The following is an 18,439-nucleotide window of genomic DNA, read 5'->3' on the forward strand; positions in this document are numbered from 1 at the left end:
GTCGCTTCCTGCCTAGAGAGACAGGCAGCAGGTCGTTGCTGAGAGGGAGTCAGCCTCTCTCTCATGTGTGCTTTGAACAAGTCCCATATCTGATGTGATTAAATATTAAAAGCATGTATAACTAACTTTTTCCACAGCCATGAAATATTGATCTTCCTCCCCACAAATATATATATTATAAGCCTTAGGTGTATTGATTTAATAAACTTATTTCTTACAAACATATTATGTTTAGTGGTTCCAGTCAAGTATAAAGTTAAAGTCAAGATTGCTTGCTATACAATAAGGGAGATACAGTATATAATATTTAGATAAATATTAGCTTATTGTTACTGCTGCAACTTTAGGTTGGGAAAATAAATATATAGTCAAAATAATAGTCATATTAAAGTTGCATCTGCCGACTGAATTGACAGGTGGTCGTCAAATTAGTTGATAAATGACAATTGCTAATTGATAAGAGTTTCCTCATCCTAGTTAAAATAAGGGTGAGTTTTTCTCTGGTTCGAGTGAGAAATACCCTCTTACTCTGGTTACATCCTTATAAGGGTGGTTACAGACCAAGAGGCAGTAAGTTTGAACTGTATGACAATTATTCCAGCTTCAGACTAATATAGTTGAATTTGATCCTATCTAGGATGTAGATTAGATTACCTAGTCTAAGGTAACCATAGATAATGTGTTACAGGATATTAATAGAGAAAATAGCTAAATTAGCTGACCCAAATTATAGGAGTTAAAATAGGAAATAAAATAAGTGACTAGTATTCAGTAAAGGTTAGTGCATGCTGAAGTGCCAGGTCACGTGACGTGGGCCTCGTGGTGAGGAGGAGCCATCGGGGAGGAACATCTGCTATTACCAGAAGACAACGCCCCCAAGGAAATGATGATCGACCCATGTTCAAAAGTTGATATAAGCTCATACCCAGGGAGAGAGCAGGGTCTTTTTCAAACGTCTCTTTCTTCATCTGAAAAATTTCAGCTGCTAGGAAGAACCAGAATCTGACCCGGAGATCTCTGCATTGGTAATCTGTATCACACTTGATTGGCTCTGTATCATGATTTATGCAATATATTCTATATAAAATAATATTCTAAATATCAGAATTGCTTGTCATATTGGTTTTTCATATATCTGGAATTTATTGGATACGCTGGAAAGGTATTAACATCTGTCAACACCTTCTGACCGGTGCGGTCAGTTCTGTCCAGATTGGACCTGGCACCGGAAAATCCTTTCCCTTCACAACTGTACGTGATCCAGCAACTGCGGAGGTGCATTCGGTAAGTCTAGGCATTTTGAGATGTCCTGTTTAGCGTAGCAACCGTTAAGTTAGCGAGAGCTCGTTGCTAACTTTAGTTGTGGACACAACCTAGCGTGTTGGTCCACGGACGCCAATCTGATTGGCCGGGGGCGGGGCGGGCTCTCCCCCAGCGGCCAATGGGAACTGTTAGTTCTGAATATATTATAGAAACAGACCATGCCTGGGAAGCGACAAGATGAGGAAGTGAGAACTCCGTCAGAACGAACGGGGTTGCTATATTTTGGACAAATTAATCCAGAATCATGTTTTATGGACCAGAGACACACGTTTTTAAGAGGTTACAGCTGCACGAATTGGGACCTTTAAGGAATGATTACATCTATCTTCTTTCAATACATTTTGACTGGGCCGGTAAATATTCGATAAGGCCGGAATTCTGGAATGTTGCCGGCTCCATCGGCCGTTCAGAAAAAAGCCTAACAGAATCCCTGGTGTGCAGTAATGTGAGCGGTGGATGAGTATCCGGAGCAGTGGTAGCCTGCTTACCTTCGGGGGTATGAGCCCCTGCAGCATGTTGATGCACTGCATGATGACGAACGCCTCCAGCAGCTCCATCTTGAACTCCAGCGTCTGGACACTGAAGCGGTAGAGCTCAGGGAAGGAGGAGGAGAAGAGCTCCCTGAGCAGCTCTCCCTCCTGGGGGGAGCGATTCTTCAACCAGCCCTGAGACAGCAGCACATCACAGTAGTTTAGCCCCCAATCTAACTGAGTTTAAATAACACTGTCATTTATTTCAATACATTTGCCTCCTCTCTACTATCTACTATTCAACCAATAGTCTGTGTCTATGTACGCATCTGTGTGTGTGTGTGTGTGTGTGTGTGCGTGTGTGTGTACACGCACGTGTGTTTGTGTGTGTGCATGTGTGTGCACGCACGCATGTATTTGAATTGGCGAATGTGTGTGTCAGCAAAACTGTAGCCCTATTATTTATCATACCATGCCATAAGCATGACCATAGTGTAAATATTATTTAGCATACCATACCATAAGCACTACCATAATTGTAATTAAATGGCCAGTTTCTCATTTAGCTCCTTCACCTCCAGGATGGGGCTCCAGTTGAGCACAGAGGAGCTCATGAACACCATAAAGCACTACCATAATTGTAATTAAATGGCCAGTTTCTCATTTAGCTCCTTCACCTCCAGGATGGGGCTCCAGTTGAGCACAGAGGAGCTCATGAACACCATGCCGTTGCGTGAGACTGTGGCGGGCGAGGCGTTGTCGATGTTGTGCGGCTCGAACACCACCTTACAGTTGGGCGCCATGGAGATACGATCACCGTTGGCCAGGGTCAGGGTTTTGTTGTCGTCCAGAACCGAGTTCAGGTTCTCGATCCAGATGGCATCGACCGGCCCGTCCAGGACGATCCAGATGTGCTCCCCTGAAAGAGAAAGACACCACTTCCTGTTTGTTTGCATAGCGTTTGAAACGATGGATGCCATAGTGATTCTACCCCAATTGGTTTCTTGGTTTCTTGGTTTAATCGTGCGTTCCTTTATCTCAAAATAACTGGGATGTGGAGGCTAAATGACATCACATCATCGTTTTGTTAGCGTTCCATTTGCAGAAAACTTGAGCTGGGAAGTTCACTTGTTCATTGGTCAGATCCAGTCACTAGCCAGGCTAGCCATTGTTAGCAATAACAGTTGATAACATGGCATTTCGCTGCATTTTGCGCATACAAACACTGCAGCCTCATGTCATTCAGTCGACAATTTTTACATCAGATTTCTCAAGAGCGCAGTTTTTTCTGAAAATGTTTTCCTTATTTCCTCTTTGGTACTTGGGGCATTTCGGATCACACACAAAATCACGGTGCAATACTTTTATTTTGAAAGTTGTTAACAGGAAGTTTCTGTTTTATTCTGGCTGAAAAACATGTTTGATATAATCGTTGTGGCTACGACTGGCGTCGGGAGGCAGTATTCACCTTATGTTCAGACCTTACCATGGGCCAAATTCTTCCGGGTCCGTCTAACACTTCCGGCGGTCACGGCGCCAAATATGAAAGAACGTCATGAAGAAGAGAGTTGTTTTTGTAGTGGACAGCGCAGGGTGTAAAACAAAAACGTAGCCTACCACTTTGAGCTCGGTACACAGCAAGCAAGCGGAGTATCCACTGTTAGCCAGGTCAGATAACGTTATCGTCGACAATGACGAGCACTTTCTTGTAAAACATACCTGGACTCCAACAAAGAAAGCTTCAGATAGTTGTCTCTCCTCCGAGCGCGCGAGCCATTAACGTCAATAAAGACCCGCAGACGTTAACGTAATTCCCTGGAATGCGAGACTTAACGAGCCAGTTACATGGCGTTGCATTCTTAGACATTGCCGTTTGCTTTTATTTGGTATGTTACATACAATTGGCTAAATTATTAGTTAATTCAGAGTTAGATGATATTGGAGCAGCGCAGCCATTTTTTATTTTATTTTATTATTATTTTTAGCCAGAAGTCGTAGGACGGCCACAGAACCGGGTCAAATGGGCGTGGCTACATAAGGTGAATACACTTGACGATTAGAATCTGTACCTCAGTATATACATTAACAGATTTTGGTGCCGACTGGCACAACGGCCCACAACAACTGCAGAATCGAGTAAACAAAGACAGACTGTGCCCAAGTGGAAATCCTGTGTAAAATCGGGGGGGAAATATCGTATAGTGTAACCTCTGCATTAGTGTATAGTGTAAAGCGTATTTATATATCGATTATCATGATTAATATTTGATTAATTGTGTAGCCCTATCTTTTCATTTGCATTTGTTCACAACATTCAGCATTACACTTGCTGATCCTCTCTCTCTGAGGGTCTCATTAAACTGAGCTCTGACCTTTCTTGGCTCTCAGTGTTTTCCTCCACAGGGTAGAGAAGATGCCATCGGTCCAGTCGTTTGTGGCCACGTCCAGTCGACCGAACATCTGGGGTGCTGTGATGGCCTTGGGATTCATACGCATCTCCCTGTGGGGCTGGCCACAGTCTGGAAGAGCATCATGGTGACAGATACATTACAGATACATTCATCTCCCTGTGGGGCTGACCACAGTCTGGAAGAGCATCATGGTGACAGATACATTACAGATACATTCATCTCCCTGTGGGGCTGACCACAGTCTGGAAGAGCATCATGGTGACAGATACATTACAGATACATTAATCTCCCTGTGGGGCTGACCACAGTCTGGAAGAGCATCATGGTGACAGATACATTCAAGATACATTCATCTCCCTGTGGGGCTGACCACAGTCTGGAAGAGCATCACGGTGACAGATACATTACAGATACATTCATCTCCCTGTGGGGCTGACCACAGTCTGGAAGAGCATCATGGTGACAGATACATTCAAGATACATTCATCTCCCTGTGGGGTTGACCACAGTCTGGAAGAGCATCATGGTGACAGATACATTCAAGATACATTCATCTCCCTGTGGGGCTGACCACAGTCTGGAAGAGCATCATGGTGACAGATACATTACAGATACATTCATCTCCCTGTGGGGCTGACCACAGTCTGGAAGAGCATCATGGTGGCAGATACATTCAAGATACATTCATCTCCCTGTGGGGCTGACCACAGTCTGGAAGAGCATCATGGTGACAGATACATTCAAGATACATTCATCTCCCTGTGGGGCTGACCACAGTCTGGAAGAGCATCATGGTGACAGATACATTCAAGATACATTCATCTCTCTGTGGGGCTGACCACAGTCTGGAAGAGCATCATGGTGACAGATACATTACAGATACATTCATCTCCCTGTGGGGCTGACCACAGTCTGGAACAGGCACATGGTGACAGATACATTACAGATACATTCATCTCCCTGTGGGGCTGACCACAGTCTGGAAGAGCATCATGGTGACAGATACATTACAGATACATTCATCTCCCTGTGGGGCTGACCACAGTCTGGAACAGGCACATGGTGACAGATACATTACAGATACATTCATCTCCCTGTGGGGCTGACCACAGTCTGGAAGAGCATCATGGTGACAGATACATTACAGATACATTCATCTCCCTGTGGGGCTGACCACAGTCTGGAAGAGCATCATGGTGACAGATACATTCAAGATACATTCATCTCCCTGTGGGGCTGACCACAGTCTGGAAGAGGCACATGGTGACAGATACATTACAGTTTAATGTGTCTAATATGGGTTTAATGATTAAACCCATGCATTTTGCAACAGTGTTGGGGGTAACTCATTACAAAAGTAAGATATTACATGTAATATATTACTTTTAGCAGTAACTCAGTAATATAACTTATTACCAATAGGATTTCAATAATATTATACCAATTACTTTGTCAAGTAACACAAGTTGAGTTACTTCCCCCCCCCCCCAAAGCACATATTTAAATAAAGATACAATCATTTCCTAATCAAATTGTCTGTTTTCATGCAAATAACCGACGACAATAACAAAGGAAAAGGATAACATTTAGAATTGTTTGACGGTTTACACTGACTTCAAGACAGTTTGAATTATTTTTCGGGATGGTTCCCGTGCGGTGATGTCATTCTGCTACTGCTGTTGTTTTGGTGAAAGTCATGCAAAAGTAGTGTAATAAGTAACGAGTTACTCTACATAGACGGTAATATTGTAAAGTAACTTATTTCTTTCAAATGAAAGTAACTAGTAATATGTAGTATATTACATTTGCCCAACACTGATTTGCAAGCAACAACTAACATACCGAATGCACAAACAAATCTAAATATGTACTAGACTGACTTGTGAGGTGAACTTAAACCTTATTAAGGGATATAAGCTGTTCTCTCTCTCTCTCTCTCTCTCTCACACACACACACACACACACACACACACACACACACACAGACAGACAGACAGACAGACAGACAGACAGACAGACAGACAGACAGACAGACACACACACACACACACTCCTACTGTACCTGTCATGGCTCTCATCAGTGTGTGAATGCAGGTGGTCTTCCCGGCCCCGCTGGGCCCCAGGGCCATCATGCCGTGTCGGACCCTCTGAGTCTCAAACAGCTGGATGACCTTCAGCTTCCAGGGAGGGTGACTGATCAGACCTGCCTCCTCCACCTGGCCAGACAGACACACATGCAGACAGGGATGCAGGTACATACAGTGTAGAGATATAAAGCTCCTCACACTCTGCCTTTAGAACAATGGGCATCTTCAGCTGTGGACCTGGCTGTCATGGAGATGTTGGTGCTGTGGACCTGGCTGTCATGGAGATGTTGGTGGCTGTGGACCTGGCTGTCATGGAGATGTTGGTGCTGTGGACCTGGCTGTCATGGAGATGTTGGTGGCTGTGGACCTGGCTGTCATGGAGATGTTGGTGCTGTGGACCTGGCTGTCATGGAGATGTTGGTGGCTGTGGACCTGGCTGTCATGGAGATGTTGGTGCTGTGGACCTGGCTGTCATGGAGATGTTGGTGGCTGTGGACCTGGCTGTCATGGAGATGTTGGTGCTGTGGACCTGGCTGTCATGGAGATGTTGGTGCTGTGGACCTGGCTGTCATGGAGATGTTGGTGGCTGTGGACCTGGCTGTCATGGAGATGTTGGTGCTGTGGACCTGGCTGTCATGGAGATGTTGGTGGCTGTGGACCTGGCTGTCATGGAGATGTTGGTGCTGTGGACCTGGCTGTCATGGAGATGTTGGTGCTGTGGACCTGGCTGTCATGGAGATGTTGGTGGCTGTGGACCTGGCTGTCATGGAGATGTTGGTGCTGTGGACCTGGCTGTCATGGAGATGTTGGTGGACCGTATGCATCATGGTGCTAAAGCAGAACATATGACAGCAGGAATGCTTTGTTGAAGCCATGCATGGGGCCATGGACATCTCCATGATGGCTAGGTTACGTCTGTCTTTTCTTTGCTGAGTGGTGGAGACTGTAATGTTCTAATCATATATCTGTGTTTGTTTGCAGGTGGGGGGGGGAGGGTCGTGCGTGGAGGGGGGTTATTTATTTATTTTATTTATTTATTGTATTAGTTTATTTGGCAGGGACATATACAAAAAACATTAAACCCCATAGGGGAAGAGATGCTTTGCAACAGATTTAGCCAGAGGCTACTTTCCATCTGGAGTCCCTGGGCAGGTGGATACAAAGGCCATTCAGAGCAAAAAAAAGAAAACACAATAAAATACATAAAGTGTAAAAAAAAAACAGGGAAAGGGCACAGGTTAGTATGAGATAGATAATAGTATAAAAAAATCAAATACATACATGCAAACATCTATATAGAAGCCAAGAATAAAACACCACCCACACACACACACACACACACACACACACACACACACACAGACACACACACACACACACACACACACACACACACACACACACACACACACACACACACACACACACACACACACACACACACACACACACACACACACACACACACACACACACACACACACACACACACACCCCTATTCCACTCCTTTATGGCTTTGAAGGAGAAAGCAGTCTGGGCGAATACTGACTTTCTCTGAGGAACATTACCTTATTTTCTGAGTGAATCCGTTGTGTAGGTGTAATGTATTGGTTTTTGTAGATGTTTGTGGCTTATATGTTTTATTTTGTGTGTTGTTGTTTTTTTGTATGTTGGAGAAAAAAACATTACGAATAAAAAATTGATCACCAAAAAAAAAGAGATAAGAGTTCACCAAAATGGCAAATGTCTAGTAAGCACCAACATCAGGCTGTCGGCGAGAACAGTATGTCTTGCAATATTCATTCAGCAGTGGTGGTGGACTACTACACTCAGTGAACCAATCAATAATATTTTCATTCAATTTCCTGTAAAACAGCCTTTCCTTCTTGCAGGCCGACTCCCGGGCGCACTTAGGTGGTGCAGGTTCAGAACAAATAGTTCTGACATCTCATTACAGAGGAAAACATGAAATAGGGCAGCTTGTCCAGCCTGAGGCTAGAACAGAAAGAGAGAGTGGAAGCAGAATGTGGCAGTATATTGTTGGGGTTAAGAGGTTATCACAGGATAAGTGAGGTGTGTTGGAGAAAGCAAAACAGGAGAAATAGGGGTAAAAAAAAAAAGTAGCCCAATATTTCAACGAGAAGACAAGTGGTGGCATGACAAGCGAGGCAATAGACTCTTTTCACGAGGGCCATTTTGTGTCCAAAGGGCAGGGTAAACACAGGTGCAAGCAAAACACTAATGAGGGTTCAACTTCTAAGAGGCCCCTTACACCTGGCGCTAACATGCGTTTTCTGTGATCCGATTGCAATCAGATTGTATTTGATCACTTCAGCCTGATTCCATTTACACCTGGCGTTAACATGCATTTTCTGCAATCTGATTGCAATCAGATTGCAGAAATGGTTGCAGAAATGGTTGTAATCCGCATAAAGTTGCTGTATCCAGATTGAGAGGACACATTGCATTTTACACTTGTGTTCAATGCATCCCTGACCACCTCCGGAGGTGGTTTGGCCGCGATCAGATTGCAATCCTTCTTCAATGCGTTTTGGGGGTGTTTACACCTGGCATTTCAAGTGATAAAACACAATCTGATCGCAATCTGATCACAGAAAACGCATGTTAGCGCCAGGTGTAAATGGCCTCTATGATTGGAAGTTGGAAACCCTCATTAGTGTTTTGCTCGCACCTGGTGCTTACCCTGCCTTTTCGACACAAAATGGCTTCGGCGAAAAGGGTCTATATTTTATGTAGGAATGCGGGCATTGATACATACATGCACACATATATACATAAACAGATACAAGTACAAACGCATAGATGAATGGAGGGATGCCAGCACACAATGCACACACATGGCAAAAGACACTCGATGCATAAAACATGTTAGCGGTTAGCTCTCTATATATCTCTATCTGCCACAGGTTCTGAGGGTGGCTCCTTGACAAATTGCAAATCATTGCATTTGTATCCCTTTGAGTGCGGCAGCATCTTCAGGCGTTTAAGAGTGACATGAAAGATAGTCAGTACTTTGCCCTATCTTTCTCTGCCCCCATTTTTCTTTGTGTTCCTCTTATCTACTTTCGTCTCTCTCCTATCTCTTCTCTTCTCTCCTACCACCTCTCTCTCTCATACACTCTCCTCCTTCTCTCCCCCTCCTACCTGTATGTCGATGGCAGCCTCCAGTTCGGGGTAGCCTGCTTTATCGAGTTGGATGCCTGGAAAGAGGTCCTCGATCAAGCTCAGGAAGAGCGGCTCGTCCTCATCGATCTAACGAGACAATTCGAGAGAGCGGGGACAGCTGCTGAGACTTCATCACACAACATCACATCCATCAGTCTATATTAACTATGCACCGACAATACACCAGGGAGAGGGAAGCCTGTAGCTGAATTAGGGAATAACATACTAGCTTTACATTGAAGAATGATTCTGTATTTCGGTGTATATATATATATATTGTTGTGCTCGTTATTTGGGTGAATTTAGTTAGGTAAGATAAAATATTAATAATCCGAAAATTATTAATATTTCATAAAGTTATTAAAATCAAATATGTAATCCTTGGTAAGGATTAACCTAGGGGCACCACCGGCTTAATCACCGGACCTAATCTGAATCACCTTTAGTCTAATCTGAAAGAAGAGTTCTTATATCTTAGACAACAGTTTACCACAATTCCACAAAATCACTCTGAAACAGTTGAATTCTAATAAAAGTTGACAATATTTAATATATGTATAAAATAAAAGAGAGGGATTGGCAATACAGTCAGTGGATTCACGTTGTAACTGAGTTACCATCTAAACATTTCAATGCCTGGTCGGTGAATGTGAGGGAGGGGTATTTATCTGCATCAAAAGTGTAAAACACCGGATGAACACTAGAGGGAGGCAGAGTGTGCGTGTGTGGGGGTGTGTGTGTGTGTGCGTGAGGGGTCTGTTCTCAAAATGGCCGACCCGGAAGGACCGACTAGGCACAAAATGGAGGATGCGGGTGTGTGCTTTCGGGCCAAAATGGCGATCGGCCCAAGATGGAGACTAATGGAATGCGTTCTCGGCACAAAATGGCGGTTAGCCGACTAATAGCTATGTGCGTGCGTATTTAGCAAGGAAGGGTCCGTTCACGCGCTTGCGCACGTGCCCGTGGGTGAGAAATAACCGTCTAGATGAAAAACAGGGCCGTGAGGCTCTTACTCCGCCACGATTAGTTAATCGACTTTGAATTGGCGAAACAAGTTCCTCTCAGCTCGTTGGCTATGCTAGATCCACTCGGTGGATCGGTGAAGAGGTAACTGGCTAGCGTCTAAACACTCGGAGTCAGTAATGCATGTATAACCCACAGTCACAGTCAGATATAAACAGTCACAGATTCATTCACAGTATCATATCAGTTAATCATGTACATCTAAAGATATATATATCATCTAACTCTAACAATTCTAAGCCCGGACGTGAGTGATCAATTCAGTCTCTTACTTGGCTTGTTCGTTCAGCTCTGCAAACGCAGATGCAGTGGTTTGTTGCGGTCGGACTCGCAAGGTTTCTCCAGCGGGGAGGAGAGGGGCTCGTGGAGCGGGCGGCCGCTTGTCCCGAAGAGGAAGCCGTGGAGGCCGGAGCGGGGGGTTGAGAATAGGCAGTCGATCTCAGCTGGCCACGCTGAGTTCTTGCATCTGCTGTCGTCTCAGTGGAGGAAAGGGGGAACCTCACAGCTCGCTTCTTCGGGTTGAGGGCGCTCAGGCGATGCGGGTCGGTTTCAGGATATCAGAGCTGGCTTGGCTCTGATGTGGAGGTCGTCGGCCTGGTTGCGGCCTGGGCGGCTCGGGTCCGAGCAGGGGGGAAGGGCGGTTTGTCTCGGGACACAAACGTACGTCCTGTTGCGACGATAAGTCACTTAGAACTTCTCAGAGGAGGACCTGTCTGCAGCTAGGCTGCTTAGGAACTGAAGTTTTCAGGTTTCAAACCTGTATATGTTTTGGGGTGCAGGGCGTGTCTTTGCTGTGGTTTAGGCACACCGATTGGTTCCCCTTATCTCGCTGCTGTGGGACAAAGGAATCGGCTCGCTCCCCTGTGGTTCTTATCACGGGTGTGGTATTCAAATTGGCCAAATGGCCAGGTGTGGGGGTTGTGTGCTCCCACTGTCTCCACAAGGACCAGCCAGTATTCAAACAACATGTCTTTCATTCAATGTTGCTGTTAATTCAATATCAATGTTAATTCAATATCAATATTCCTTCAATATGTCTGGCCCAACATCCCCCCGATGGTTGAAAGGGTGTGTTCTGGCACAGTCTTTAAAGCATCTCCAGGGCCATGCGGCCTGCGGGTGGCAACCCATTGGTTGCCTAGTCCGTGAGGCTGAAAGGAGCAAGTTCGTTAGGTCCTACGCTATGTGGTCCTATGTGGGCTCAAGTCCGGGCAGATCACCTGTGTCCGGGCAGGACTTTTCTCAAGCTATTCTATCATTCTATATCACACAAACAATACATTCAGATTGTCATCCTATACTATATCACACAAACAATACATTCCGATTGTCATACTAGTCTACATCACACGAAGCAATACATTCAGATTGTCATACTTCAAGTTTTCTAGGCAGGGCCTGGGCCCGGTTCTCTGTCTTGGTCATTTAGCTCTTCGTTTTTACACGATTTGCATAAGGGGAAGGGAGAGAAGGAGTGTGAGGTAGTGTAATGACCTGGTTACATGTTTGGTGAATGGGGGTCCAGTTGCCTTGGGGCTGAACTAGACTAGTTTGGTCCCTCGGGGGACCGTGTAGAACACCGTCTGATTCATAGGCTCAGTTTAGTGACCATGTCATAGCGGTTGTGTGACAGTGTTTTAGCCTACATGTTCTGCGGTTCAATGATTAGTAGGTTGACAAGGAATCCTATTTCTAGATGCTGTGGATCTATGAAAATTGGTATTGCACTGCCAAGACTATATGCCAAGTGTACCTGAGGGGGCTAGGCCACGGTGGTCGTGGCGGATTTTAAGATTTGTTCAACCAGAGATGGGGAGACTAGGTAGGGGGTATGTTACCCCCACTCAGACTGGTGACTGAGGAGGATATCTCCCTGTAAGGTCTTGTGTCAAGTCTCTGGTCACGTGCACATAGGTCTTGTCCTCTCGTACTACGCTGGTTAGAGTCTGTAAGGCATGGAGGTTGAGTCTGAGTTACTGGCAGTAGGGCTCTATGTAGCCTAGGTTAGTGGTTAGTGCATACTGGCGGAGTGAGTGGACATGCACCTATCCTGGCTATCCTACTAAGTCTCGTTCACTACCTCTGTGGTGGGGCTTGCCCCCCCCCCCCTTTGGAGATGTGTACAAGCTGTTAACTGACACTCCCAGTGGCTGCCGCATCAGCGCTGGGTCAGGTGCATGCTTCGGGTTCTGCACCAGAGTGTTGGTTGAACGATTGTCCAACTTAAAGAAAGGAGTGCCGCGCATCGTCATGTTTTGTTCTCTGTGCCGGGGCAACGGCTGGGAGAATGCGTGCCCGCCGGGCGGTTTCTGTCCCGGGCTGATGGCCAGGCGTACGGGAACCTTCGCGGTTCGAGCGGGAACTGACGCGCGGGTTTCGTTTGCGGAGAATGCGGGGAGCAGTCGCTCCTGTTTGCACAGGCGGCGGTACAGCTCGGGGCTAGCGGTGGAAACGTTGCGTGCCGGCAGCGATGTGCCAGCTTCCTTGATGACAGCGACTTGTCTGTCTGTGCTAGGCTGGCGGCCAGGTGACGCCCATGGCTTTGGCGTTTGAACCTGAGCCCAAATGCGATTGCTGGAGCAGTCGATGATTGGCACTAGCCGGTCCAGGAGATCCTGGCCAATGAGAAGCGGTTCGGTATCGAGAGGGCTGATGTGAATGGGGTGGCGTATAGTCATCCCCTGGAAGGTGATGTCCAGCAGAGCACGCTCAGCAATGGGGGTTCGGTCTTGCGTGTAGCTGGTGATGCTAAAATCACAAGGCTCGATCCGAAGTGGCCTATTGGTGGTGTGCATGGCTTTGCAGACCTTCTCGAAGGTGTTGGCACTCATCAAGCTGATGGAGGCTCCTGTGTCCACTAAGGCGAGGGTGCGAGTGCACCCCCCTACCACCACTGGGGTGTAGATACGATGGGCGTTGCCCTTGCGGACAAGGTTGCCCATGAAAGTTAGAGTAGAACGGTTTGGTGAAGCCTGAGAAGGAGACTTAGGAAGGGATCTGGTTCTTCGGGGTCCCCTCCGCCTGTTGACAAAGCGAACTTTGGCAGGTGGCGGAGGTTCCCCCCCGAGACATGCGACCGGGGTTTTGTCTGGCTCCGGCGGGGAGCCAGCTGGTTTGTCTTTATCCAAGAACATTTTCACTGTGTCAGCTAAAGCGTTCAGCGCGTCTCGGGTCGACTGGTCTTCCGCGGTTGTTCGCCTGTCCCTACCGTCTGTGCCACTCCCTGGCTTCTTCTTCTTCTTGGGTTTACGTGGTTTCTTCCATGGCTTTTCCTGGGTTTGGCCTTGGAAGTTACCTGACGGGTGTGGGTCCTGGTCTTGGCTCTGCCAGGACCGTCCCTGACTTGGATGGTAGAAGCTACCATGAGGATTTTGGGCCGGCTCCTGGTTCTGCCAGGGCCGTCCCTGGGGGTTTTCTTCCCCTTTGCCCCCGCCCCTGGAGCTTACCGGCCTGTCGGGCTGGTGGCTGGGTGCGTGGGGCCACGGTGGCCGGGGAACAGCTGGTGCTCTGACTTGGGGCACTTTGTCGCCCTCTAGGGCTAGACTGTCAGCTACTGGGTTCTCTACTCGGTAGACTTCCCTCCCCTGGGCCTCCTCCTCATCCGAGTCGGGCTCTACCCCGTAAACTTGGGAGCCCTCTGTGTGTTTCTTGGCTACCCGGGGGCGTGCTTCCCATGCCAGCTGTGCATACTGTCGCGTATAGCTCAGCGTGGCTTGGTGGTGCCTACAGTGTGTCTCCACATTGGATCTTATGCTCTCGTGCAGGTTAGACATGTACATGCGGATGAACTCCTCATCTCCCTCCCCACCGCCGGTGGGGGGGCCTTTACCCTGAAAGTAGGCTGCTGACAGGCGCCTGTGGTACTCTCTGGGGTCCTCGTCTACTCTCTGCTTGATAGCTTCAGCGGCCCGTCTCGCGAGCATCGGGCAGGAGTACTGACAGTACTCCTGTCGGAGGGCCTGGCAGACGAGTCGGTAGCTCTTTTGAGTCCGACTGGGAAGTACGTCTATGAAATCGCGGGCTGTGCTCGTGGTGGTCTTCCAGACCAGCCAGAGCTTCTCGCGTGTAGTGGGTCGCTCCAGATTGGTGAGAGAGCGATTGACCTCCCGTATGTAACGGTCGATGTTAGAGGCACGGTTAGTCGGGTCAAAGCGTTCTATGTCCTTGGCGAAGGACTCGATCCGTCGGTCGCGGACGTCCCTTTCCCGCGTGGTGAGCAGATCCTCAGAGTCGGATGACGGTGAGTCACTGAGGTCGTCCTGCTCCGGGCCGCGCCCCCCCCAATCCAGAAAGGGGTGGGCGTCGCCTCGACCATGGCAACGTCCTTCCTCCCATCCCGGGGGAGGGAAGGAGTCGATGTAGCGATCATCGCGGTGCTGCCCCCCATCGCGCTCGAGCGCCGATGAGGGGTCGCGGTGATGGCGGTCATCATGGCGTGGCGGCGGCGTGTTGTCACGATTGTGATCATCGCGGCGGCGCCCCCCCTCGCGCGTGCGTGGTGGGGAGTCGTCGCGGTAGTCACGCTCGCTTCTCCTAGTCTCCTGGTGATCGTCCCAGCGGTCGTCTCCCCCCCACCCCAAAGGTGGGGGGCAGTCGTCGCGGCGACGGTCATCTTGGCGACATGGCGGAGAGTAGGCACGACGGCGGCCAACATAGCGATGTCCCCCCTCGCTCTTGCGTTGCGGGGGGTCATCTTGGCGACATGGCGGAGAGTAGGCACGACGGCGGTCAACATAGCGATGTCCCCCCTCGCTCTTGCGTTGTGGGGGGTCATAGCGGTCGTCGTAGCGTCGTGGCGGAGAATAGTCACGATGGCGTTCACCATAGTGGGGCTCCTCCCTGCGCCTTGACGGCGGGGAAAAGTCGTCACGACGGTGGCCGCCATGGCGTTGTGGCGGAGAATAGTCGCGATGGCGTTCCGTGTGGCGTTCGTTGCCCCAGCGGTCGTCTGCCCGCCGCCCTGTGGGCGGGGGGCAGTCGTCCGGGCGTGGGGGCGGGGAATAGTCGCGATGGCGGTGTGGGAAAGCATGGTCGCGGCGGTGGCCTTCGCGGCGAGGCTCCTCCCCCCGCCGTGACGGCGGGGGAAAATCCTCACAGCGGCGGCTCTCCCAGCGGCGGCCATCGCCTCTCAGCCACGGGGGAGCGCGGTCGCTCCTGTGTCTATTCCCCCCCTCCTCTTGTGGAGGGGAGACTTCGGTCCTACTGTACTCGAACCATGGTTGTTCAAAGGTGGCCTTTTTGTGGCCCCTCTCACGGGTTAGCGAGCCCCCTCGGTCGTCCCTATGCGATTGCCTTAGGGACGTGGACTCGAACGGGGGATTGGGTCCCCTGGCCTCACTGGGCTGGGACCCGAGTACGACGGGCGTGTCGATGTCGTATGGCGAGGGTTCGGCTCCACTACCGAGCCCGTTACGCAGTGCAGCCGGCGTCTGGACGCCGTGCGATGAGGACGCTTGTGGAGGCAGACTTACCTGCCTCTCTTCTCCTGGGACCTGGTGGGGGGTGGACGAGAACGGAGGCTTGTCGGTTTCACGCTTACCGTCATTGCCTCCCTCTCCATCACCCTCTTCCTCAGAATCTGCGTGGGCTGCTCGCAGTTTCTTTTCCAAGTCCTGGATTGTCCTCACTTGGTCTTCGTATGAGACCTCCAGGCACGCATTTTGCCTGTCCAACTCAGTTGCTCGGTTATGCAGCTGTGTGTTGGTTTTTCTGTGAAAGGTTTCTCTGTGGAGAACGAGATAAAGCAGCTCTGACAGCATGGTGCAGTTTACCGTACCTGCACTTTTCATGGCGGCTGCTTTTCCTTCCAACATTTTCTCACATTCTGATTCTGTGAGCTTCCGCAGATATTCGATCTGTCCTCTCTCCGGAGGAACCGCGTTCATGAGCGCTTCATGTAACAGCTGGTCGGGCGAGGCCGAGTGCTCTGCAGCAGCACTCTGGCCGTTGTGCTGTGACATCTTACCTGCTAGTCAGTGCACTTCTTAAGCTTAGGTGGAGCTCGTACCTGTAGCTTGAAAGTCAAATAACTTGACTTGAGAGGCAAACGTAAAATAGGCTTGTGGTCAAACTGTGTTTGCGAAAGTCCTATGGTTGAATTTTAAATATAAGCAGGTTTTAATTCAACTGTCGTTGCCTAATGTTAGGAGTTAGTCGCTATGCAAGCTTGAAATAAGGGGTTCTTAAATCAAAACGATTGAACTGTGTTAGTTGTCTGTGTCAGTCTGAATCTGTGTCAGTCTGAGCGGTGGTAGCTCTGTCTGGCTCCGCTCGTTCTGGCTGGAAGCTGTTTCGGGAGGTTATTAGCATTCAGTGCTTGGCATGCTTCAGTGGTTACACAATGCAGTTTAGGTAATTCAGTGTTTCAGTCAAAATTGTGATATTTGTGGTAAACTCTGCCTGAAAGATGCCTCACACAGGGCACCAAATGTTGTGCTCGTTATTTGGGTGAATTTAGTTAGGTAAGATAAAATATTAATAATCCGAAAATTATTAATATTTCATAAAGTTATTAAAATCAAATATGTAATCCTTGGTAAGGATTAACCTAGGGGCACCACCGGCTTAATCACCGGACCTAATCTGAATCACCTTTAGTCTAATCTGAAAGAAGAGTTCTTATATCTTAGACAACAGTTTACCACAATTCCACAAAATCACTCTGAAACAGTTGAATTCTAATAAAAGTTGACAATATTTAATATATGTATAAAATAAAAGAGAGGGATTGGCAATACAGTCAGTGGATTCACGTTGTAACTGAGTTACCATCTAAACATTTCAATGCCTGGTCGGTGAATGTGAGGGAGGGGTATTTATCTGCATCAAAAGTGTAAAACACCGGATGAACACTAGAGGGAGGCAGAGTGTGCGTGTGTGGGGGTGTGTGTGTGTGTGCGTGAGGGGTCTGTTCTCAAAATGGCCGACCCGGAAGGACCGACTAGGCACAAAATGGAGGATGCGGGTGTGTGCTTTCGGGCCAAAATGGCGATCGGCCCAAGATGGAGACTAATGGAATGCGTTCTCGGCACAAAATGGCGGTTAGCCGACTAATAGCTATGTGCGTGCGTATTTAGCAAGGAAGGGTCCGTTCACGCGCTTGCGCACGTGCCCGTGGGTGAGAAATAACCGTCTAGATGAAAAACAGGGCCGTGAGGCTCTTACTCCGCCACGATTAGTTAATCGACTTTGAATTGGCGAAACAAGTTCCTCTCAGCTCGTTGGCTATGCTAGATCCACTCGGTGGATCGGTGAAGAGGTAACTGGCTAGCGTCTAAACACTCGGAGTCAGTAATGCATGTATAACCCACAGTCACAGTCAGATATAAACAGTCACAGATTCATTCACAGTATCATATCAGTTAATCATGTACATCTAAAGATATATATATCATCTAACTCTAACAATTCTAAGCCCGGACGTGAGTGATCAATTCAGTCTCTTACTTGGCTTGTTCGTTCAGCTCTGCAAACGCAGATGCAGTGGTTTGTTGCGGTCGGACTCGCAAGGTTTCTCCAGCGGGGAGGAGAGGGGCTCGTGGAGCGGGCGGCCGCTTGTCCCGAAGAGGAAGCCGTGGAGGCCGGAGCGGGGGGTTGAGAATAGGCAGTCGATCTCAGCTGGCCACGCTGAGTTCTTGCATCTGCTGTCGTCTCAGTGGAGGAAAGGGGGAACCTCACAGCTCGCTTCTTCGGGTTGAGGGCGCTCAGGCGATGCGGGTCGGTTTCAGGATATCAGAGCTGGCTTGGCTCTGATGTGGAGGTCGTCGGCCTGGTTGCGGCCTGGGCGGCTCGGGTCCGAGCAGGGGGGAAGGGCGGTTTGTCTCGGGACACAAACGTACGTCCTGTTGCGACGATAAGTCACTTAGAACTTCTCAGAGGAGGACCTGTCTGCAGCTAGGCTGCTTAGGAACTGAAGTTTTCAGGTTTCAAACCTGTATA

At 48.6% G+C, this 18,439-nt stretch overlaps 2 protein-coding genes across 2 annotated transcripts in view; both read right to left on the reverse strand.

Annotated features, from left to right (window-relative positions):
* LOC310800169 (dynein axonemal heavy chain 5-like) overlaps nucleotides 1-18,439 on the reverse strand; it is a gene marked incomplete at both ends in the record, with an annotated part of 678,223 nt that overhangs the window by 550,694 nt on the left and 109,090 nt on the right. The window lies entirely within an intron of this gene.
* The window catches only part of LOC310800254 (dynein axonemal heavy chain 5-like), a gene marked incomplete at both ends in the record, with an annotated part of 158,174 nt that overhangs the window by 36,517 nt on the left and 103,218 nt on the right, over nucleotides 1-18,439 (reverse strand). Inside the window, 5 exons of the mRNA XM_083662832.1 lie at nucleotides 1,812-1,988; nucleotides 2,471-2,712; nucleotides 4,166-4,312; nucleotides 6,267-6,420; nucleotides 9,458-9,565. Of these exons, the coding sequence (XP_083518958.1) occupies nucleotides 1,812-1,988; nucleotides 2,471-2,712; nucleotides 4,166-4,312; nucleotides 6,267-6,420; nucleotides 9,458-9,565 (828 nt within the window). The remainder of the gene's footprint in view (nucleotides 1-1,811; nucleotides 1,989-2,470; nucleotides 2,713-4,165; nucleotides 4,313-6,266; nucleotides 6,421-9,457; nucleotides 9,566-18,439) is intronic.

The sequence above is a fragment of the Poromitra crassiceps genome (genome assembly GCF_964638095.1).
Source record: "Poromitra crassiceps genome assembly, chromosome: 29".
NCBI classification, from domain to species: Eukaryota; Metazoa; Chordata; class Actinopteri; order Beryciformes; family Melamphaidae; genus Poromitra; species Poromitra crassiceps.